This window comes from Cupressus sempervirens, chromosome 10, assembly GCF_028749045.1.
Source record: "Cupressus sempervirens isolate cs-2001-9-10 chromosome 10, ASM2874904v1, whole genome shotgun sequence".
In the NCBI taxonomy this organism is placed as follows: Eukaryota; Viridiplantae; Streptophyta; class Pinopsida; order Cupressales; family Cupressaceae; genus Cupressus; species Cupressus sempervirens.
The window spans coordinates 35,898,461-35,923,057 of NC_143127.1; the positions used below are offsets into that span (position 1 = coordinate 35,898,461).

Below are 24,597 nucleotides of genomic sequence, written 5' to 3' on the forward strand. Positions count from 1 at the left end.
CTAAGTTTCCCAATCCATGATACTATAGTGATGTGACCTAAAGGTCACATCAAGATGAGGAGAATGTCCTAGAATTTGACTGACAAAAAGAAGATTGAGTTCCATGCCTGGAACACAGTACACATCAAGGAAAATTAGTTTCCTTCCTCTAGACTGAATTTCAATATTGCCTTTGCTAGCAAATGTTTACTCTTCTCCAAAAAAAAACTAAGTCTAAGAAAGGCTAGAAATATTTAAACTAATATCAAAAATGAGTGAAGTGGCAAGAGGCATTTGAATAAATATACCAAGCAAAGGATTTTACATGATCTATATGTCTTTTAGCCATGAAGGTGTAAAAGGTAGATTCACCTAGCATTTTTGACGCTCCAACTTCATATGACCAAACTTATGGTAGTAGTTGCAATGAACATTTTTCTAATTTGGGCCTTCTAATGATTGAGCAGAAGGATTTTGTTGATAAGACTGCGACAACTGATAGTTTCTTGTGGATTTACTATAATGTCCCCATTTTTAGTAGGGTCCTGCAGTTGGCTTGGTCAGTTCACCATCGTGACCCTCATGAGCTGATAGTGGGATTTGAGGGTCTCAATTGTGGGGTTATAGGCTTTTCAGTAGCCTATGGTGTGTTTTGGCTCCATTTGAGTGACTTACTATTTATAGTAAGTCAATCTGTTGGTTTCAATGAGCTCAATTGAGTTAGAAGATTTGAGTAATGCTCTCAGTTTTTATTTCGAGCTTTTGATTTGGGCTCCAAGAATCTTGGAGGGAGCCTCTATTTATAATAAGTCACCCCATCAAGCTCATTCATCATCTTTCATCATCAAGATCACTTTGGTGTTGTCAAATTTTGATTTTGATGCTTCTTCAATTGTTTTCGCAAGACGGGTGAATTATTATTATTATTCATTGAAATACGTTGAGGTTGTTATTTTTGTTGGTGTTGTTTGTTGGTCACCTCAGTATCATAGCTCGTTGGAACAGGGACGAAAAGTTTTAAATCGTGGGAACAAGAAACAATGGCCTTATGTGTCAGAGTATTAAGTTATAGTGGAAAAGGTCATTTTTGGAGACAAAAGCAATTAATAAATTAGATTATAATGACATTTTATTATATTTTAATGTGTGTGTGGGAAGCTTCTTAAGTGAAGTTCATTTGGGAAACTTGTGTCATTTTGAAGATTATAATTATGAGGCCATTTGATGGAAAAGACATTTGATTGATTTATTTTTTGTTGCTTGCGAAGAGTTCCTGAGGTAGATTTTAGTGACCTTGCTGAAGTATAAGGGTTTTTGGATCTGAGAAGGACCCAGTAATTCACAACTGAGGTATCAAGAATTAGTTTTTTCTGAGATTGTCTTGTCTTTTATTATTCTTTACTTCTCTACTGTGGCATGCTACAATTCATTGTTGCTGAGGATTGGAGTTGGAGATGTTGGAGATCAAAGTACCTGAATTAGAGTGCCTTTATAACTGTTGTTGGCGTGGGTTTATCTCTGCTATTTATGTTGCTCAATTTGCATTCAATAACGCCATTCCTACTACATCTGGATGCCTGCAATTGGACGTCTGTATTATTGCAGACTTGGGTGATTATTGGAGGGGTTCAATTTGCATATTGGGAGACTGCCATCACCTATAAGGCAGCGGTTAGTGTTTGTACAGGTTTGCATTAACATTGGAAGGCCTGTGCTAAATTTCTAAGGGCTGGTGTTTAATATTATGGTGGCGACGTGCGTGATTTGGTGCCCAGGCAGCTCAACCTGGAAGCTGCGTCTAGCTTAAGGCAGCAAACTTTGGTAATCTGCCTAATGTGGGTGATTGAAGGGAACAACAGTGACTGCTGTGAGTCATGAGGGGTTTGGATTTGCAGCTGGGCATGTTTATTGCTTCTTTGGACAAGATAGCCTGCACAATATTCAGGTTCCATTTATAAACAAATTGAATTTCATGCAATTTCATTTCCAGTTGTCATTAATTGTGCAAACAATCAAATTTGCTGAAGTTGAAGTTGGAGCTGATTATCTATTGCTATTAGTTCCTGATATTGCATTATTTGTTCCCTATACATACATCTCAATGTTCTACAATTTTCTTTAAGACTTATTATGTTTGGCAAAGATTTGTGGTAAAATATCTATTTTATATTTTCAAGATTCGAGCTTCATTTCTCCAAGACAAAGGTCTTACAAATTGTTAAGACATTCGGCATACATATTGTTTCAATTTGTGAAGTGAGCCAGTAGGGGTTATTACATTTACCTGAGAAGGCTTGAGTGGTAGAAGATGAGCTGGTAGCACTACCAAATTGTTGTTTCCAGCGGTCTTGTTGTAGAAGCATTATACAGAGATTGGAAAACCAAATTTATCAAAATGAGTAGAAGCAATGTTAAGAGTTTCAGCATAGTGCTCAAAAGAAGATGGGAGACTCTTCAGGGTGATTATCACCATGTCTTCTTCCATTTTGCATCCAATGGCTTCCAACTGATCATGAGTATGCTTGATTTTATTGAGATGCTCTTTTCGGGATACTTAATCATCCATCATGATCAAGGACAACATGTTCTTCAGAAAAAATGCATGACTTTTGTCCAAGGTTTCATGCAAACCTTTCAGATGGCTCCAAATTTCTGCAATTGTTTTACTAGAAGGAACCTATGGGAGTTGATCAACAGCAACAGAAAGTTTGATGAGCATGACAGCTTCTCAATTCTACTCATCAAATTTATCCTTATCTTTGCCTACTTACTCAAGACATTTAGTCATATCCAGCGCACAACTCAGATGAGATCTTGAAAAACCCACCAACAATCAATAAGTGAAATTAAATTCTAGCTGGCTAAAATCGAAGTACCCAAGAGAATCTAAAAGCAACCCAGTTGAGGTCTCAAAAACCGATCAAGAATTTGTAAACAAAATAAAATTCTGACTTGATCTTAAGGGTCAAAACCCTAATCAAAATTTGCAAATACCAAGGCAGTCATAAACAAACCAGATCAGCACAATCCTTTGTGTACGAAAAAGCACAGTCAAAACAATCCTTTAGATGATTATTGAATAAGCAAGCCACTCATTATATAGATTACAAAAGAGACGTTATTAGAAACATTCTAATAACGAAAGAATTAAATAATAATAGAAACATTCTAATATTTATAAGACACAATATTGACCATTAGATAAATGAGATACCCAGAGATATTATTCTAATAGAAGCATTTTAAAGCAGAAGACTTACCACAACATTTTAATCCATTCCAAATGTACCAAGCACAAAAAGAAGGGATGAATTCACTTGTACTTAGAACGCAAATATTATAGAACATTGCCAAAACACAGTTTAATTCACAGCAAGGAAGAACATGACAAATTCACAACTTTGAACACATACATTCTCATTCAATAATAATTCCAGAGAAGTTCATGACACAAATTTTAATCTATCCCCATTACAAAAAAATAACTATCTTTTCAGAAATATATCCCCTCTTTCTTAATATCCACAAAAAGGAAGGCCCTTATCTCAGCCTCTCTAAGGCCTATATATACAATGGAAAAAACATTTACGTTACAAGAGTAAAGATCTTGAAAGCGAATGGTGTCAAGAAAGGGAAACAGAAATAGTTTACCAACACCAAAATTTAGAAGAAACCATATATATTAAAATAGGGGCCTGTTCAAGTTCTAGTTGTATCTCCATGAAAAGCTTGTCAATCTCGATATATTCTTCATCTTCCTCCAAAACAAAGACTACTCTGTGAATCTGTGATGCTCTACATAACTGGTCTTCTCTTTCCATGCCACAGAGCATAGTTTGGCGATGACATCGAGTTGCTCTGACTAAGGCCAATTTAAATCTAGTTGCACCACAAGCACAGGCTCCTTGTTTCATTCCTCTTCAGTTGTTGGAAGTACCATTCTAGAGAGAGCTAACTAATCATCTTGTAGAGGAGAATTGAGGAGAATTGACTAGGAAATATCACCACCTTCTTTGATAGACAAGCTTTTAAACCCATTAATGTTGACAACAGATGTTAATAATTCTAATTTGGAAAAATATGTTGTCACCTCACTAAATTTGTTTCATTACACGCAGGTATTTAAGAAAGTATACTTTGTCAGATTTGAAAAGATGTGTGAAAGAATGAGCCACACAACATGAATGAAATCGTCGCCTTTAGACAATATTTGTTCATATGGGAGATCATTGAACTATGATGGCAACTGCATTTTCAAAAACCTTTACATGTAGTTGCCTAATACCTTAATCTGGCAATCCAATTTCGCTCAAAATTCAAGGCCTATGAGGAGGTGTTGAGTGGACTCTATACAGCATTAAAGCGAATATCATGTAATTCATCAAGTGGAGCACACATAGTCCGTCAGATAGATTTGTTCAACACTTCGCAAGGAGATTTCTTTGCATGAGACTCGTGCCCAAAAAAGGATGGAAATGTAGCAAGGTAAAAATCTATTCAAAGCATAATTTAAAATTTAAATATTAATCTTTTCTACCTTTTACCATTTTTCAGTGATAAACTCAAAGTTAAAGAATAAAATTGGTTTCTATTTTTTTTCTCATTATAGAGGCATGGTGGGAGATGTTTGGTGCTAAGGTGCCAATCTATATAGGGTTGCAGGTAGTATCTTTAGCCAGCCATGTAGTGCAATGCATTTTAAGTATGCTTGAGCACATACACCCAAAAAGCAAATCATGACATCAGTGGAAAGGTTGAATGATCTTGTGTATATTCGTTACAACCTTCGCCTCCGTCGCAAACAAATCTTAGGCACTAACATGTCTCCTATCAATTTAGAGGCTGATACACAGTCAGAGTAGAACACTAAGATTGATAATCCTATATTTAGGGATGATGACTTTGCACAGTCTGATCAAGTGGATCAATAGATAGCAACAGGAAAAATGGCAGAGAAGGAGGTGGATCTTGTGTTTCATCTTGCAACTATTGCAATTTGTCCATTCAAGTAAACTCTTATCATAAAAAAAATGGTTTATTCTTCCTTCAATAAATAGTTGATAAAAACATTATCATATTATTACATAGAAGATTATTAGTGAATGACATGCATAACATGTCCTATGAAATCAATTATTGCTAACACTAAAGAATATTGCAAGATGATAATCATGCATTCCCAACTACACAAATGCCCTTTTTTCCTATGCCAAATATAATCAAAATGAAAACAAGTAAGAGAATTTTATTTTTTCAGACTGTAGAAATCGGGTAGCTTTGCTTGAGCATAAAGGGACCTCTGGTATCTATACTCGTGGGTGTCGTTTATGTACATTCTAAAGATATGGCCATGTAATTTTAGACATTTTCTAACACCGAAACGAAAAGAAAATTCACAACTGCCTTTTACCTTCCAGCATTGCTATTCCTCGTTGTACATCTGCAGGTTGTCGTGAATGTACAAGTGCCCAAGACAACCTCATAATACTCTCTTTCTTATCTAAATCGTTTGCAACTCCAGCCCACTGTCCACCTGCTTCTCTTTCACAGTTCTGAAATAGAAAAAATGTGTATTTGCAAAATGAAAATGGTTGCAATGAAAGATTGTACAAATAGATATAACCTTTTTTTTGAATTCTGGTAATCAACTATAGATTTATATCAGTTAGTGATTGATTTTATCACTTTTCTCCATTATCTCTGTCATTCCACAAGAGGAGAGATGACATATCATACAACTGCCTGCAGAAAAGCATTTGGTTTATACCTACCCAACATAGGCAAGAGCTTTTTCTTTTTAGGCAAAGAGGTAAACCCCATGTATTAATAGTAAAGCATAAAAATGTACAATATGACATATAATAGACCAAAAGGGTTCAAATTCATGTCCCAAAATGATGAACTGATATCCAAACTCAAAAACAGTAGTCTAATTCTTCTGATTTACCCTGATGTTTTAAAACAGAATGCATTCATCATGATGTGCCATGGATTGGTATAAACAAAATAACTATCTTCTATGAATGTGAGCCCAGAAATCAGAGTTGAATTCATTGGCAGAAAGTACATTGGCCACACAAAACCATAGGAACTTGAGTCGTCACTTCCATTAATACACAGAATTCTGCCATTAGGAACCTACGAAGGGAAGTAAAATTGCTCCGGGTAGCCATTTTGGGTTTTTCCCCACAGAATGCTCATGCACCAGGTCGTCACAAAGTGTATCAACAAATTGACTAAAAAAACCACCAACAACAATAACTCATATCTCTACACGTACATGCTGCAGATAAGAGCATTAATTGTCTTGGACAATTTCCAAATCTATCATTAAGAGACCACCCCTAGTGAGTTACTCTCCTCAACACTGGCATTTGAGGAAGAGTCTGTGTTGAATTCACTACAATTAAAAGCCACTTCAGATTGGTTTACACTGAACTGCGTTGGGTCTGGAGTGTGCTTTATAAGTACTTCATTGATCTCCATCTAACAAAAGAAGATGCGCCATTGTTACAAGCTCTTCAGTGTACAGGGATCCTTCTGCAACCTCCATACTCTGCCCCAACAGCTTTGTGGTATTTCCAAGCTTTTCAACATTTAGCTCCACATTCTCTCACCAAGGTAGAGCACTCCCCCCCAGTCTCACCAATCAGCCCATCTCTGTTTTTCTCATAAGGATATGATTCCTCTGTTCTTTTTGAGTTTAAATACAGAAGGAATGGCCAAGTTCCTCCCTTTTAATGATAATTTGCTCACAAAAACAGTGCAGACCTATGAGCCAGGGTAAACAACTGGAACAGTGGCTGAATGTCGAAGTGAAATAATTACACTCTTCAAGCATTGAATAGAGAAATGAACAAATGAAATGAACAGAACATCAGTTGTAAGTTTTCCTCTTCAAACTTTATAACACCTTAGGACCACATGAAATGTACACAACAGTAATTGTAACTTCAACTTTTCAAGCTTTTGAACTATGATTGAAGATATCCACACTGCCCTGGGAGGGCTGTCTTCCAGTACCCATCACAAGGATTGAGAAGCATCCTCAGTAATTACAGGAAAGGATGTGGCTCGGCAATTTAGCTGATCAAATTTCAAAATGACTCCGGAGATGCTCACACTCCCTGACACTTTAAGAAGAAGCTCAAAAAACAGGGGTGGTGGAACCACAAATAAGGTAGTCCCTTCATCTCAGTGTCCAGAGACCTTTCAGCAATCTCCATGCTCTGCTCCAGAAGATCTGTGGCCTCCTCCAACCATCATGATTATCATCATGCTACGTCAATTGCCCTCATGAGAAAAGCACCTCTCTAACTTCAATTTGATCCTTTTCTTTTATTTTATATTATGGTCAATAATCCATTTGGCTAGACTATCTGCAATAACATTAGCTTCCCTGAAACAGTGGATTATTTTGAAATCAAAAAAATTAGCAGGCAACATTTTAACATGCCCAAAATGATAATTGAGCAGCCCATTATCAAAATCCCTCTTAGATAAAATATTAAATTACCACCACGGAGTCTTCCTCAATTCATATCTCTCTCACCCCGTTTTTTTACAGCCATTTGCAAGCCTAACTTAAGAGCAGAAACTTCTATATTATTAGTGCCTATTGGTAAAACACAACATGCTGCAGCTTCTATTTCACCTTATTCATTTTACAGAACCACATACAACCCAAAACCCTCAAGTTCTCCCTTGATGCACCATCAAAATTAAGTTTAAGAAAATGAGTAGGCAACTTCCAAGGACAAGACAATTGTTTAGCCTTCTTAGGAGGAAGTGACAAAGCACCTTGGTTAGGTGGCTGTGAAAGGAGGCTTTAGCTCTTTTATATGAAATTATCCAATGAGGAAATAACTTTTTTGATTTGAATAGAAATGAACAAATAATACATCACAGCCTCTGAGATGGGTTGCTCAATCCTTTGCAGCACTTTGTCAATAGACAGAACTTTTTTTCCAAAAAATCCTATTATATCTCTCAAGCCAAACTTGTCAAATCAAAGTAGAGGGGCTAAAGATGAGAAAGCAGACTTGGTATGCATAGAAGGCCAACACTGGAAAAGGTGTAGGAGCTTATTACATCTTGGTCCACATCATCCTAACTTGCTCAAAGCCAAGACCAGCAGAGAGAAGTAAGAGGGAAGTTAAGCAGAAGATGATCTGTATCCTCGTAAGAGATGCTACACCACACACAAGGAAATGCCATAGTAATGCTCAACCTTTCAAGAGTCATGGCAGTCAGTCTCCGATCATGCAAAGCTAACCAAGCAAATGCCCCTGCTTTTGGAAGGCAAGAAGAAGACCAGTACAACTTTGCAGGCCAATTAAAATTCAGAGATTGCTACATCAGACTCAAATAACCAGATTTCACTGTATAAGAGCCTGTGGCATCCTTGGTCCAAATAATTTTATCTGATTTGTCATAAAATGCAATAGATCTCTTTCCTAACTCCTCAAAAGTTTCTTTTGGTACAGTAGGGAACTAGAAGGATTATACAGATTTCCAGATCACCTTGGGTAGAAAAATTGAAGAATCGAGATGAAAATAATCAGACACCTTCGTGCCCCAGCACTCTTTCAACTGAAACTTGATATGATCTAAACCTGGAATGCATCCCATGAAAGCTTGTTCCCATTCCATCCTTCTTCCAAAACTTGATTTTCTTGGCATTATTAACTATCAAAGAGAGGTGTGGCAAAAGAACCTCCCTAGAGGATCTAATGAAATTCCAAGCCTTGGACACTTCGGTAAAGTTTAAAGAGTGAAAATTCTCTCCTTCCAAGTTGTCCAAATATTTGCATCTTACTAACATGCTCCAAGCAGAGTTGCGATTTGAATACAATCTCCAAACCAATTTGGCTCAAGGGCTTTATTATGAGATTCAAGGTTGCATATACCAGCTCCACCCTCTTGCTTAGTTGAGTACACCTTCTCCCAAGCTAACAGGGGAATATTATTTCTGCAAGTGAGATTCTCTGCCCATAAGAAGTCCCTTGAAACATTCTATAGTTTATCCAAGATAATCCTTGGGGAACTCAAAACAGATGATATATATAGGGGATTAAGAACAGTTGTAATCAAGATAATTTTGCCAGCTAAAAACAACCATTTCACATTCCAGGATGTGATTCTATTTGTTACTGAAGATACAAAACTATCCCACATTTTTGGTTTATTACCACCTGAGAAAATTGGAATTCCCAAATAATTATATAGCATTTCTGCAATTGTGTAATACAAAAAATTAATCAATCTTTGCTTAATAAGTTAATAGAATCAGGCATGTTGAAAAAGAATATCTTTGATTTGGTAGTAAAACTTCCTGACCTGAAAGTCTGCAATAATTTGAGATGATATCCTTCATCACCTTTGATTCAGAGATCATGGCTTGAAATCATCAGCAAAGAGAGAATGTGAAAAAGATCCTAGACAATGGCTGATGCTAATACCTTTCTATTCTCCTCTCTTTAGCTGCACTAATAGCCCTACTTGAAGAGTGAAGGAGATAAGGGATCACCTTGCCTTAGCCCTCGAGATGACAAAAAGAAGTCACAAGCTGATCCCTTAAGAACAGAAAATTTTGCTCCAGACAAACAAGAAAGGACCATTTAATCCAAAGCCTGTTGAAACCCAACTTAGAGGGGACAAAACTAAGAATATTCCAGGCCACTCTATCGTATGGCTTAAGCATATCCAACTCAAGAATGATAGCCTGCAACTTTTCTTCTTGAACAGAATGTATGACCTCATGTGCTAAAATGACCCCATCATGTAAACTTTTAAGATCATTTATTGGTGGAGACTTGTATTGAAAAATAATGAATCTTATGTGAAGATTTCAGATCATCTTGATAATCTAAGTTCTGATTTATTTAAGCATGTGTGTGTTTGTGTGCAGATCTGAATATGCCTGAGAATGTAATGCCTTGTTATATATATATATATATATATATATATATATATATATATATATATATATATATATATATATATATATATATATATATATATATATGTTTACGTAGGGTTGTGACCCTACGTAACCATACTCAATACAAAACAATATAATTAATATCCTTTAAAGTCATCGATCAGATGTTTACCGCTTCATAGCAAATGCTTTTAGACTTACCAAGTCTTACACCCAATAATGCACCGATTCAGTTTTACACAACAGATTTGTTAACATCAGTATATGGAAAAAGTAACGAGGATCGGAATTGGCAAGGCTGGATCGAATCGTGAATCGGCCATGAATCGGAATCGAAATCGGCTATGAATCAGCAAATTTTAAAAAACCCTTTAAATTTAGAGATTTTAACAATTTAAAAATTATTTCCTGCACCCTTTATTGAATATAACTTAAACACACTATAACATCATCAAATAGAAGTTAGCATACATAAACATGGAACATAAATGATAAATCCATCACATACGTAACTATGTTACACTTAAAATGTAAATTGTAGGTTATAGCTCAAGTAAATAGAAATCATATGATCATAATGATTCAAATCATAGAATGTATGTAAGATGAAGATCCATAAGACATCAAATCATAAATGTATGTAAGAATCTAAGATGAAGATCCATGAAACGTATGTCTATCAATATCTGTAAACAAAATGAAAAAACAAAGCTCCAACTCAAGCCTCATCATCATCCTCAAGCTCAGTCGCAGCCTCAGTCTAAGCCTCTAAGTATCCAGTCTACCTTCTAGAAAGGCATCAAAGGTAGGTCCTGTGGTTTTTCTTTTCTCTTCTTCTCTCTCACTTTTCCTCTCTTCTACTCATGCTTAACAATTAGAAGGCCCTTTAGGGTTAAAACAAAAAGGAAAGGCCAAAAAAAAAGTGTTTTAATTAAAAAACGAGTTCACTTTATGCCTTGCCGCACGAGCGATTCATGGAGCCAATTCAAGCATTTTTTTGCATATTCATGGCAAAAAATGGTTGAACTGATTCATGACTCCAAAAATATCATCATGCCTGAATCGAATCGCCAAACCGGCGATTCTGAGGCGATTCTCGAAACTATGATATGTATATGTAATTCATGCGATTCATGCAAAAAATTGCTTGAACTGATTCACGACTCCAAAAATATCGTCATGCCTGAATCAAATCGCCAAACCGGCGATTCTAAGGCAATTCTCGGAACTATGATATGTATATGTATATGTATATGTATAATATACTGATTTATCATCAAATATATATAAGGATACATATACATAGTTTTGCTTCAATTTCCATGAAGTTAATCTTCTTAACACTCCCTCTTTAGCAATGAGGGAATTGAAGAAAATATAATACAAGATTATGCACCATTTAAAATGGTTTTAACCAAAATTATGGTGTTCGGCAAAATCCGGCCTGAAGAACCATGATGGTCAACAATGTGTCCAGCAAAATCTGGCCCGAAGAACAATGATAATGCATACTTCAACACTTTTGGTGTTAGAAGATAGATCAACTATAAATAAGGTCGTCACCTTACAATAGTGATCTTAGACATAAGAAAGGTCGTCACCTTTCATAACACATGTTTGGAAACATCTAATTTTATTCATAAATATAATAATTTACAAATTTTTCATACCAAGTTTACTTCTAAAGGACACTATTTTCAACTTTGCAAGAGGCTTGGTGAAAATGTCAGCATTTTGCTCATTTGTGTATCAGCTTGATAACATTTCTGTCAACCATGTCTCTTATGTAATGATAGGGAGTCTCGATGTGCTTCAATCAATTGTGGAAAACAAGATTTGCAGAAAGTTTGATGCAGCTCTAGTTATCACAACGAATCATTGTAGGACTTAGTTGTTTCCCATAGAGTCCAAATAATAGCTTTCTCAGCCATACTATTTTGTGTGCTCCCAAGGAGGCTGCCATGTAATTAGCTTCCGTGGAACTCAAGGCGACTGTAGCTTGTGTTCTACTAAACCAGGATATCATTGTTGATCTAAGACTAAACCAACACCCTGTAGTACTTTTGCAGTTTATAGAACAACCAGCCCAATCAAAATCAGTATATCCTTCAAGTTTGATCTCTACAATTTTTTTACTTCAAACCAAGACCAATAGTGCCACATAGATATCTCAAGATATGTTTGGCAACCATCAAATGAATTTTTTTTGGTCCACACATAAAATGACTTAAAACATTTGTGGCGTAGCATATATCAGACCTAATATTTACAAGATACATAAGTGATCCAATGATCTATCTATAAAGAGTGGGATCAATAGATTCTGAATTCACGGCTTCTTTTAATTTGTGTAGATTAGTTTCCATCGGAGTTGTTAGAGGTTTGTTGTCCATCATTCCAAATCTAGTAAGATGTCCCAAGTGTACTTCCCTTGATTTAGAAAAATATGATGATTCTTTTGACAGACTTCTAGACACAAGAAATAGTGTAGTAGGCCTAGATCCTTCATTTCAAATTCAGGTATGAGATCTTGTTTGCATCTTTCAATCAAATGATCATTACCTGTTATCAATAGATCATCAACGTATAAAACAAGTATTAACATGTCATCATTAGAAATTTTGAAGTATATGTTTGGATCAGCTTCAATCTTTGAGTATCCTAGTTTGGTGAGGTAGCTATCTATCCTTTCATACCAAGCTCGAGGTGCTTGTTTGAGGCCATAGAGAGCTTTCTTGAGTTTACATAAATATTTATCCTTATTTTTTATGGCAAAACCTTCAGGTTGTTCAATATATACTTCTTCATTTATGACTCCATTCAAGAATGCGATATTGACATCCATTTGATGTATCTTCAGCCTTTGAATGCTACAATTGCAATAATTGTTCTTGCGGAAGTATAGCGAGCAACTGGAGCAAAAGTTTTCTCATAAGCAATATTTGCCTTCTGAGAGAGCCCTCGAACAAGAAACATTGTTTTATGTTTTTCAATATTGCCATCAGAAGCATATTTGATCTTGTATAACCATTTTGATGAAACAACTGATTTGTCTTTAGGTTTAGGAACAATATCCCAAACATCAGTTTGTAATATGGATTGATATTCCTCAACCATAGCATCTTTCCAAGCTTGACAAGTTAGGGCTTCTTCAACAGTTGACGGTTCAGATTTAGTAAGCTCAGTTACTAACGTAGTGTAACAAGATTTATTTCTAGCTTTCTTGCTTTCCTTGAAAATTTCATCTGGCTCAACATTATTTTCTTCAATCATTTTCCTTGCCCACAATGGCCTTTTCTTGATGTTAGTGATGTCTCTATTCTCTATATCTGGTAATGATTCATTCTCTTCTAATATGTTCTCCCTCTGAATTTCAGTTTGTAGATTTGATGTCCTGCATTTTGTCACCACAAAATGTTGGTAACAGAACAAAACTTTTTCAAGCTAGTTTCGCATTTCTCTAAGCTTGAATTTGATATTCAATTGCTTAATGTTGATCAATCCATCCATTTCAATTCGTCTGTCAAATTTTTTCACTAAAGGCCTTCGTGAAGTCTTTTTCATTTTGCTTTTTGTTGAACCTTTGCTTGATTGTTGAAGCCTTCATCGTCCTTTCTTTGCTTTTGAGTTTGCGCTTGTTCGTTTCTAGTCCTTTTGGTTTTGCTCATGTCATGCCTTTTGCTTTTCCCTTCAATTCGGTCTAACCTAGAGCTCAATCAGAGTTGTCAGTTAAGAGATATGACCATTTTAGTACCTCAAAAGTGGACCTTTTTGGTGCAATAGCACAAATTAAAAATATGATATTATATTTTTAATTTGACTTTCACTTTTTGATAAATATAACTTAAATTCAATTTTTGTTATGTTTTAAAGTTACTTTAACTTTAAATTTTTAACTTAAAGTGACTATAGTGCACTTTATGTTATAATTTTAAGTTGAGTTACTTTTTAATTTTTCGCTTAAAGTAACTATATAACTATATAGATCCAGTTTAATTTTGTATTTTTAAATCAAATGCTTATTTAAATGTTACTTTAAAATGATGTTTGTATGTTATATTTTTTAATACGATATATAAATATTGTTTATGACCCATTAAGTAAAATTTTTATAAATTTAAGTGAATTAAATGACTTTAAGTTATCAAAAGTGGACATTTTAGATGCAATTACACGTAAAATCTATCAAAAGTAAACATTTTACATGTCACTGTATATAAAGTTCAACTTGGTGAACCTTTTTGATGTCATTACATCAAAAGGTTATCAAAAGTGGACTTTTTTGATGTCACTATATCAAGATTCAAAAGTTAAGTTTTTATGTCTTTGCAACTAAAACGTGAGATGTAACTTAAAATGTGCAATTGACCTCAAAAGGTCCGATTTTGATTGCTTGCACATTTTAAAATATGTTATTGACCCAAAAAGGTCTGATTTGCCTTGTTTGCACATTTTAAAATATGCTATTGACCTCAAAAGGTTCGATTTTAGCTTGAGACATGTTTTAATATGTGTATTGGCCTCCAAAAAGTCTGATTTTCAAGAAATGCATGTCTTTGCCCTCCAAGAACCCGATTTTGATCATAAATGGAGATTTTCTTGATGAATTTGCATGAAATCTTTTCCATTGGAAGCGTTTTTTATTGGCAATGAGTTTTCTTGCATTCAAAATGGACCTAACAAGCTCAAAAACATTTTTCGAAGCTCAAATCTAGGGCACGTTTTTAAAGAAATCAGCAAATAACTCTATTTATTATCCATATTTTTGCTCCTATACAAATCGATTTGGCTTTATTTGGAGATTGCATTGCATGTTGATGTATATTTTGGTGTTTAAACACCAAATCGATTTGGTCTTGCATCTTGGTGAAAAACATTTTTCACCAAAAACATCCCAAGCATATGCATTTTAAAAACGTTGGATCATGGAGCAATTTTAGGGCACGTTTTGGCAATTTTTACCAACTATTCCTTGTTTGCTGCCCTCTCCCATTTGAATTTGTAAAAGGTTGAAAGATTCAAACGTTTTTGGAGAATTTTTCAACATTGGAGCATCTTTCTCCTTCATTTTTGGCACTTAATCTTCATGTAAGTGGACTTCTTTCTTGCTATTTAATTGTGCTTAACTTGCTGATTTTATGCACATAATTGCTTGATGATTGCCACTTGTTGAAATCTATGCCATTGAAAATGCATTTTTCTTTTAAAAATGAAGATTTTGTTCATTTTCATGTTTTTGGTTCTTTCCCAAGTTCTAATTTCGAATTTGAGTGTTGAAGAGTTATGCATCTTGGCATGTTTGAGTCACTTTCCAAAGGTACATTTTTCTTTGTGTTTTTGTGTTTTGTGTTTGCTTGCCGGTTTTCTCCACATTGAAGAAGTCACAAGTTCTTTCCCAAGAACTTGTTGTTGCTTCTCTTCATTCAAAAGCATTATCACGTTCCACATTCCATTTCCGTGTCACAACACCTCACCTCTCATCTGACAAATGCGATTACATGTTTTCCATCTCATTTACCATCAGCACATGCATGTAATCTCATTTTCTGTTTCCATTTTCACTCATCTCACTTTTCGCATTCATTCGCATGACACGATTTCATGAAATGCCTTACGTGTAATTGCATCCAAAAGGTTTTATTTTGATTAAAAGTTACTTTTTGAAAAGTCAAAAAGATGTCATTTTCATCTCCTATGTACTTTGACTTTCCCTTTTTACCAAAAGTGACTACAAAACTCATTATCCCTCTTCCATTTTCCATTTCCATCCCTCCATATGCATTTGCACCTTCATGAGAAAATACACGTTTTCACATCTTTCCATATTTTTCATCTCATCCTCCATCCACGCTTACATGTGAAGTGCATCATCCATCCACATTCGCATCTCATCTCACCTTTCATCTGCCGTTACATGTTACATGTACTCATTTTTCATGCAATAATGTGTTGAAAACCCTATGTCACGTTTGAAATCAACAATCTTCATTTGCATGCATTCCCATGCGTTCCACCTTCACACATTCTTATTTCGTTCTATTTCATTCCATCTACCATATTTTCACTTTCATAACACTTCATTTTGTTTTCCTTTCATTTCATTTTCATCCATTGCATATGCATATGATTTCTTCGAGATCATTTCATTGGATCTACCAAGTCTCCAATTTGTTTCCAAATCTTTGTTGATCACAAATCAACTTGTATGGCGATTCCATCTGATGATGTATTTATGGTTTCAGATTTTTGTGTTGCAGTACAAGCACAAGAAATGTCCTTACCATCAAAATCCAAAGGCAAAATGAAATATCAATATAATAAAGAGTTGGCTCATGCAGCTCCCTCATCAGTCATATCTATTCTAGATAACGTGACGGACACAAAGATTGGTCATGTGGATGTGGCTGATTTTTTGCAAAGAGTTGAAGCTCTAGCTAGTCATGAAATGAAGCGTATCAAGAGAAGTAGCATTCACCTAGTGTCTACATTTCCTATGGCAGCCATAGAACCTGATTTCATTCTCAGATGTACACGGCGGTTTACTCCAAAGACAAAAACTATCAAAGACGCTAACGACAAGCTAATCATTAGCCTTGATCTTGAAGTCATTGAACAAATCTTCAAGGTTCCACATAAAGCAAAATGTGCAAATTTGACCAAAGAATCATCTTTTCCATGCTGGAATGGGCAAAAAGGTGACTATCAGAAGTATGTCAATCTTTACTAGTTAGACAATAAAAGAAGCAACTTCTCCACATGGCCAAAGACTGTTCATCGGACTAACTTTAAACAAGAATATAAGGATCTTATCATCCTTCTTAGCAAAATTTGTGGCCTTAAAGATTCTACTGATTTCGAGCCATGGATGTATAAGTTCATGTTCCAAATCATGGAGAATAAAGAACACATCTTTTGGGGAGAGCTCATCAGCACTGCACTTTGCCAGCAGATAGGAAACGTGGGAACATCAACGCCCTTCTACATGAATCCTTATCTTGCTTACATTGCTGCTGCCATGGGATCTTTCTCTAGTCTTTCTACCAAGGGAGATCGTCTTCAGGTTCCTATTTGGGATTACCATGACCAAATCACTTTGGCATATATTAAATTTCATTATAGAAGAGTCTAAGATGCTTTCTTTGGGCATTTCTGATGCTTGTTCAATAAACAGTTATCTGTCAAAAGAATATCTGATGTGGCATGGGAGAAGGTGAACCAATACAGCTATATTTTCATTCAGTTTCCCACTTTCACATACTTGAGAGTTGGATATTTCAAAGGCGAGCCGTATACCTTACCTATGTATGCTACAAATCAAATCATCTTGATGGAGCTAGCTAGACAACTCATGGACGTTTAGAGTGATCAGCATGCTATGCATAGGCCTGGTTTTGGCATTACCTTAGCTAAACCTTTGGCTATTGGCAACTATTCAATCATTTTTGTACCTAAAGCAAAGAACATGGAAGCAGAGTTGCAGTTGATCACCTTGAAGAAGTTCAAGGCCAGATTTGACTTTGATTACCGAGAGATGAATTCTCAAATGAAAAGAGTTTACACCCATGTTCATCGCATCGAGGACATTTGGATTGATATGAGGACAGAGCTTGACATCATGAAAGATGGACTACTGCAGATTAACCCTGCAGCAAATAATTGATCTTAACATGTTGGAGATCCCTTCAGATTTCCAAGTTGAAGATTATGGCAACATCCTTGATCCGGAGTTTCATCAAGCCAACTTTCATAAGAAGTGCCCTTTTCCGATCCAGTGGCAACAAAAGGAAGGTACCTCTATCATGGGCAGATTTCAATCCATCTTGGTAAATACCAATAAATGGTTGAAAAATAAAAGCCTTAAAAGATTAAATCCTAAGATGGGCTTGGATTGTGGAAGTTTTGGTCCTGCTAGTTGAAAGTCATAACTAGAAATCACAGGGAAAGATGGTGCCTCATATTCTGATGCTAAGGGTTCCCTCAAATTCAAATTGAAGGGCGGAAAAGGAGCTAAAAATCATCTCATATCTCTGAACTAATTCAAAAATCAAAGGAAGAATCAAAAGAAGAATCAGAAGAAGAATTGGAAATAGAATCTGACAAAGAAGATTCAGATGAAGGGGAAATCATGATCATATCTCCTCCAAAGCCTGCACAAGCTTGTGCATCGTCTATACATGAAGAGCCTTTTTTGCGTGAAGTAGATGACAATGTGGATTCATTCTCCAACGTTTTTACTCCTTCCATTCCAGTCTCGGAAGTTAATACAATGGCTCTTCCTATTTCCTCTGTTGCTCCTCGCATCCCTGCAAATGAACAATATAAGCATTTTGCAAATATGTTTGAGGATTTTCCAACTCTCACAAGTGGTCAAGTTTCCCAACTTAATACATCTTTGACAGGGTTTGAGTTTTTCATGACGGAGTCTTCTCAGCATGTTCCTATGCCTTTAGCTATGCAGATTGAATCTTGTTGTATTACAACCGAAATACAATCAGGATCAATGCCAATGGTCTCTACTATATCTGCTTCTACGGATGAAGGTTTCAGCCTGCCTGCATGGTTAAGCAAAATAACAACGAAGAGGAGAAAAATGATTGTTCCTTCAAATAATCTCCCTATTAAGAAGACCAAATCCAAATCTTTGAAAGACAAGATTGTTTCAAGAATTTTGGTTGATTCAGATAAAACCAAATTTGTTGAAGTTGTTGAGCCCCTAGTGGACAAACCTGTTGAGGAACTTACTCGTTCTGATTATAGGTTTACTAAAGTTGAAATTGGAAAGCAATCATGTTTGAGAAGTTTGCAAGATGCTTAAGATGCATTGGCTAATGTATCAAAGGGCAATCATGAGTTATGGGAAAAGAAAATTCAACTAAAATAGGAGGTCTCTTGTCTGAACAAGGTCATTCAGAAACAATCTTCTCAGACTGTTGTTGTTATGTCTCAAAAATCTTAGGAGAGAAAGTTGATTGAAGCTGCCAAGTCTTGGATACATGAAATCATTTCTGAAGGAGTTCGAACCATTATGGAGACATTTACAATCCTTAGGCGTGTAAAAGAGATGAATGAAATGGAGCGAAACTTAATTTCTTCTTTGACTCAAGAAGCGGATAACCTGAAAGAATCCTCGATGATTGGGATGAAATGGTATGATTTGATCTGGATGCCTTGATCTCATGTGACATTCTTCCGTTATGTGAAATGTTCTTCAGCTATCAAGGACTCATTGGTTACAAAGAGAAAACTTTGAGGAAGCTGATCACAAAGTTGCAAGTGGCCTTTGGAGATTGTTAAACAATTGATGCAAATGTTACTTGTGATTTGGAACAGATGGGATGCCATATTATTGATGAATCTGGTAATCTCATTGTAGTAGAAAGAGTAAACTCAGAATATACAATCAGGATCAATGTTGATGTAGATTCTGAAGATTGTAGTTCGCACACAATGAACAAGTTTGTCTTGTATAAATCCTTGACAAAACACTTGTTGGATACTATATGCAAATGCAGTGAGAGTAGAAGCCATATCGAAGACCATGGAAATTGTTGATCTTCCCACTGTGCGTGACATCATTGTCAAATTCAAGGCACTGAGAAACAATCTTTAAGATTGTTGTTTTTGTTTTGTATCTCATGTTAGTAGTTGTAAAGGATGCATTACATGAAAAAGTATAATTACATGTAATGCGAGTTACATGTATGTAAAAGGATCTAATGCAAGTTGCATGTGCAGTTGCATGTAACCCTTTATTTTCTCCCGTAGTTAGACTAGGTCAAAGTTGGTTGAGTTGCTCCCACTTTTTCCTCCACCTTTTTCTCAACTACTGTGCCTATATAAAGGAGTACCCCATCATTGTAAAATCATCATTATCTTTATGCAAGAGAGCTCTCGAGAAATTGTGCCAACAAAACTTTATTTGTGTAAGCATTATTTTGAGAGAAAGTGAATACAAAAGGGCATTTGAGACTTAACTTTGATTAAGTGAGATTGTTACTTGCATGAGTTATAAGGTTTGTCTATAATTCATCTAAGTTATCTTTGATTCATATTATCTTGTGTTCTTGGTAATTGTATCTCAATACAAAGGAGCATTTAAAACTTAACTTTGATTAAGTGAGATTGTTACTTGCATGAGTTATAAGCTTTGTCTATAATTCATCTAAGTTATCTTTGATTCATATTATCTTGTGTTCTTAGTAATTGTATCTCATGAATTGAATAGAAAAGAGTTGAGAAGCAACTGGAGCCAGAGCATTGACCAAGAGCAATTGTGGAAATATATATCTAGAAGCTTTGTCTGTAGCTTATACTTCTTTCTTAATTCGCAAAATAGTTAAGTTATTCTTAATTTTAGGAGTCCTTGTGCCCTAATTGTAAAGTTTTTCCACATAGAAGTACGACCGCACTTAGAGCCAAACTGGTACATTTTCAGCTAGCCTTTGAGTTAGTGAAGGTTTATCGGTATCATTGTTTCTAGCTCTTGATAGAAGTGTAGTTAGAGATTCACCCTGCCCATTACTCGCTCCACGAGTAAGTGGATTCTTTCTTGAAAGATAAGAAGAAAGGATATTAGTAACACCGATTTTATAAAATCTCTTAGACTTTTTGCTTATCTTGAGTTGATCCAAGGAATGTTGAGAAGGGGGAGCCTTCCCTATAAGGTAGGAGAGTCTGTCTCACACGTTGTGGCTGGTCATCCTATTTTGCGATTGGATTTTTGCCCAAAACTATCGGTTGCAAAATATCCACCCAACAAGATTTTCATCGAAGTCTATGATGGGCTCATCTTCTGTCCTTGTAGATAATTTTAAAGTAGTGTTTTCTTCAAATATGATATCTTTGCTCACTTCAACTGATCTTTGTCCAGGTACATAGACTCTATACCCTTTAGAGTTTTCACTGTACCCAACAAATATCCCTTTCTTCCCAGATGGTTCTAACTTGGTTCTTTTTTCTTTAGGTATGTGAATATAAACAAGACAACCAAAAATTATAAGATGACTTAAGTCAGGTTTAGTTCCTGTAAAAACTTCTTCCGGTGCTATGTTTTCTAGTATTGAGTGTGGGCATCTGTTTTGAATGTATACAACAATATTAGTGGCCTCCACCCAAAAAGAGAAGTGTAGGTTTTGATCATGAAGCATGGCTTTTGCTGCTTCAACAATGGTTCTATTTTTCCTTTCTACTACCCCATTCTATTGAGGATTATTTGATCTCCCCCATTGTCTGATCTTAGGGTTTTTTTTTTTTTTTGTTTGATTTTCCACAATTTCTTTGAATTATTTAAATTTTGATAGGACCTCATTTAATTATTTGACCTTTAAAAAATAGATCCAAGTTTTCCTAGACAAATCATCAATGAATATTATGTAGTAAGAGTAACCTCCTAGAGAAAGTGTTGGCATAGGTCCACATAAGTCAAAGTGAACTAATTCCAGAACTGATTTAGACTTGTGTTCACTAGAAGGAAAAGGTTTTTTAATATTCTTTCCTAGAGCACATCCTTTCCAGGTGCCTATATGTTTTGAATTTAGGCTAGGTGTTCCAGTGGTGATTTTCTCTACATTTGGAAATGAACTAAATCCAATATGTCCAAGTCTTCTATGCCATACTTCATTAGAATTTGTCACTTCGTGGTTGAATTTGAAGGTCTCTCTACCAATTTGGCTCTGATACCATGTAAACATTTAAGATCATTTATTGGTGGAGACTTGTATTTTGAAGTATATGTTTGGATCAGCTTAATTCTTTGAGTATCCTAGTTTGGTGAGTTAGCTATCTATCCTTTCATACCAAGTCTGAGGTGCTTGTTTGAGGCCATAGAGAGCTTTCTTGAGTTTACATACATATTTATCCTTATCTTTTATAGCAAAACCTAAAGATTGTTCAATAAAAGATAAGGATAAATATGTATGTAAACTCAAGAAAGCTCTCTAGCCTCAAACAAACACCTCGGGCTTGGTATGAAAGGATAAATAGCAACCTCACCAAACTAGAATACTCAAAGAATGAAGCTGATCCAAATATATACTTCAAAATTTCTAAGGATGACATGTTAATACTTGTTTTATATGTCGATGATCTATTGATAATAGGTAATGATCATTTGATTGAAAGATGCAAACAAGATCTCATACCTGAATTTGAAAAGAAGGATCTAGACCTACTACAATATTTCTTGGGCCTAGAAATCTGTCAAAAGAAAGATCATATTTTTCTAAATCAAGGGGAGTACACTCAGGACATCTTGACTAGATTTGGAATGATGGACAGCAAACCTCTAACAACTCCTGTTATCTCCAAAATCTGCACCCTAATGCTTTAAGTCCTTAAGCCATCAGCAATTTTGGAGAAATCTTGGATCAATCAGAGGTTGTGGGCAACCTATGACCTAATTGAACCTTCAAATTCTAGGTCAATTTCTATCTAATATATCAGATATCTCACCTATGCTAATGAAGACGTGAAATTTGTATGGAAAAGAGTAAAGAGTTAAACTTGAAAATGGAAAACCTAAATGATGAAAACTAATAATGCAAATTATAGTTATATTCTATAACACAATGAACACTTTCAACACATAATCACGAAATCACAGCTTGAAGGAACTGTTAATCCACATAAAAATTTTAAGAGATAGTTAAAATATGAACATATGAAAGGAAATAAATCACAATCGCATATATCACCAAGGAAACACAACTCAAAACCTATGAATAATAGATATCAGACATGGAAGATGCAAAACGAGACATTACCCAAAAGGTTTATAAATAAAAGACAATTAGACAACATCAATCACCACAAAACATACAACCAAGTCTTTTACTCCAAAAGCTGAATCCAATGAAAAATGTATTACGATCAAAGGCTCAAATAACAATATTTCTGCATAATAGCATAGAAAACTCGAGAAAAAGATGCCAAGGACAAATACCACATGTGCACCTCTCTCCTCTCAAAATCTGAACCCCTTCTCTATAACAAAGAGGGGTATATAACAATAATGAAACAACACCGCCTTCCCACAAAATCAAGAAGTGAGGGTCAAAATTTAGAGAAAATTGTTTACACAAATAGCCTAAAAGCTCTGAAAACATGCCACATGCACTCCAAATTGTGCCTTGACCAACTACACATGTAGACAAGTTCAACAAGACTCCATAAATGCAAAAAACTGCTCCATAATTGACTCCAAAGTCATGAGTCAAATGTGAGAGTCTTAAAATAGCAACTGAACAACTCCCTTGAAATTTGGCATTTCAGAATGTTAACTCCCTTTATAACCTTTTGACACTTCTAGTTAACCAATGATTCAAACCTTTTAATTTAAAATCATAATGCAAACTCTCTTTCAATTATTGTTTAATTGCATGAATTTTATTATTAAATAATTGATTCGTAAAATATCAATTATGAAATAATAATTACATTTTTATTTATTTATGCAATTAAAATAATAATAAAGATGTTTCAATATCCAATATAATATACAATTTAAACAAGTTATTCATTATAATGTTTTAATAAAACATCTTTATTAACATAAGTGTATTTGGGCATTCGAATGCTATGATTTTTTTGAGGATAATTACAAGAGAAGGTTTTTTAGAAACCCTAGCCGCAAGTTGTTGGTTTCTTCTGCGATTTTTCATGGCCTTTCAAGATGTCGTGACTGCTGGTCTTCTGGGTGACATAGAGTTGATATGCAATCTTTTACTTCTCTTTTCTCTGCATTTTTGGATGCCATTATCAAGTTTTAAATTCTTGAAACTGAACATGCCATGAACGAAAGATTATTTTCTGGTTTTGGCTCTCTCTCTCTGTATCGTGAGTCTTCTATGGTGTTGCTAATCCTTCTCTTCTCTGCATTTTTGGACGCCATGATGCTGTGACTGCTGGTTTCTTCTTGCTCTACTTGTTGTGAATACTGCTGATTGTCTGGCTATTGTATGAAGATCTGCTGCTTTGAGTTTTGGTGATTTTCTTTGCTAGAAGTAAATACGGCTTGTTTTGATGTCGTGAGCCATTTCCATGAGGCCGTAACTGCTGGTTTCTTCTAGGTTTTATTGTTGAGACGCTATGACCGGCTACTGTTTGTTGGGTTTGGCAATTTTGTGGCTCTCCTCTATGTCGTGACCATTGGGGATATCGTTGTTACCTAGCCACCATTGCTGAGGGTTTTCTCTGCTGTTGAAGTTATCACGGATGCATCTTTTAGCCACACGTTGCTGGTTTCTTCTTCATGACATTTAATCTTTTTTACCCCCAGCTACGATTTGGGTCATACATTCTAAGCAGAATTTGAACTGAGTTCTGACATTGTAACGCAAATACTGAGTTCTACTGCCTGTAAGTGATCTCAAGCCTCTTTTTTGTTGTTTGAAATTTTTTACTGTACGTAAAACCGAGATGGGTTTCCTTGCATATCATTGTTCTGATTTCTAATCATAACTTTTTAATATGTTAAAACCCCAAGTGCCCTTTTTCTCTGCTTAAATCTATAACTCCTTTTGCATGACTTATATTTTCAATTGTTCACCTTTCAACTCAATCTGATATGTCCATTCATTCATGAATAAGTTTATTGATCCATCTTTGATAACTTCCTAATTTGGTCTTGGAAATGCCTGCTCTCACAAAGCCATAATGTGGTCCACCATTTTGTAAAC

At 35.3% G+C, this 24,597-nt stretch overlaps 1 protein-coding gene across 1 annotated transcript in view; it reads right to left on the reverse strand.

Annotated features, from left to right (window-relative positions):
* LOC149532438 (mitochondrial fission 1 protein A-like) overlaps positions 1–24,597 on the reverse strand; it is a 38,315-nt gene that overhangs the window by 6,458 nt on the left and 7,260 nt on the right. Inside the window, exon 2 of the mRNA XM_089804509.1 lies at positions 5,390–5,531. Within this exon, the coding sequence (XP_089660635.1) occupies positions 5,390–5,531 (142 nt within the window). The remainder of the gene's footprint in view (positions 1–5,389; positions 5,532–24,597) is intronic.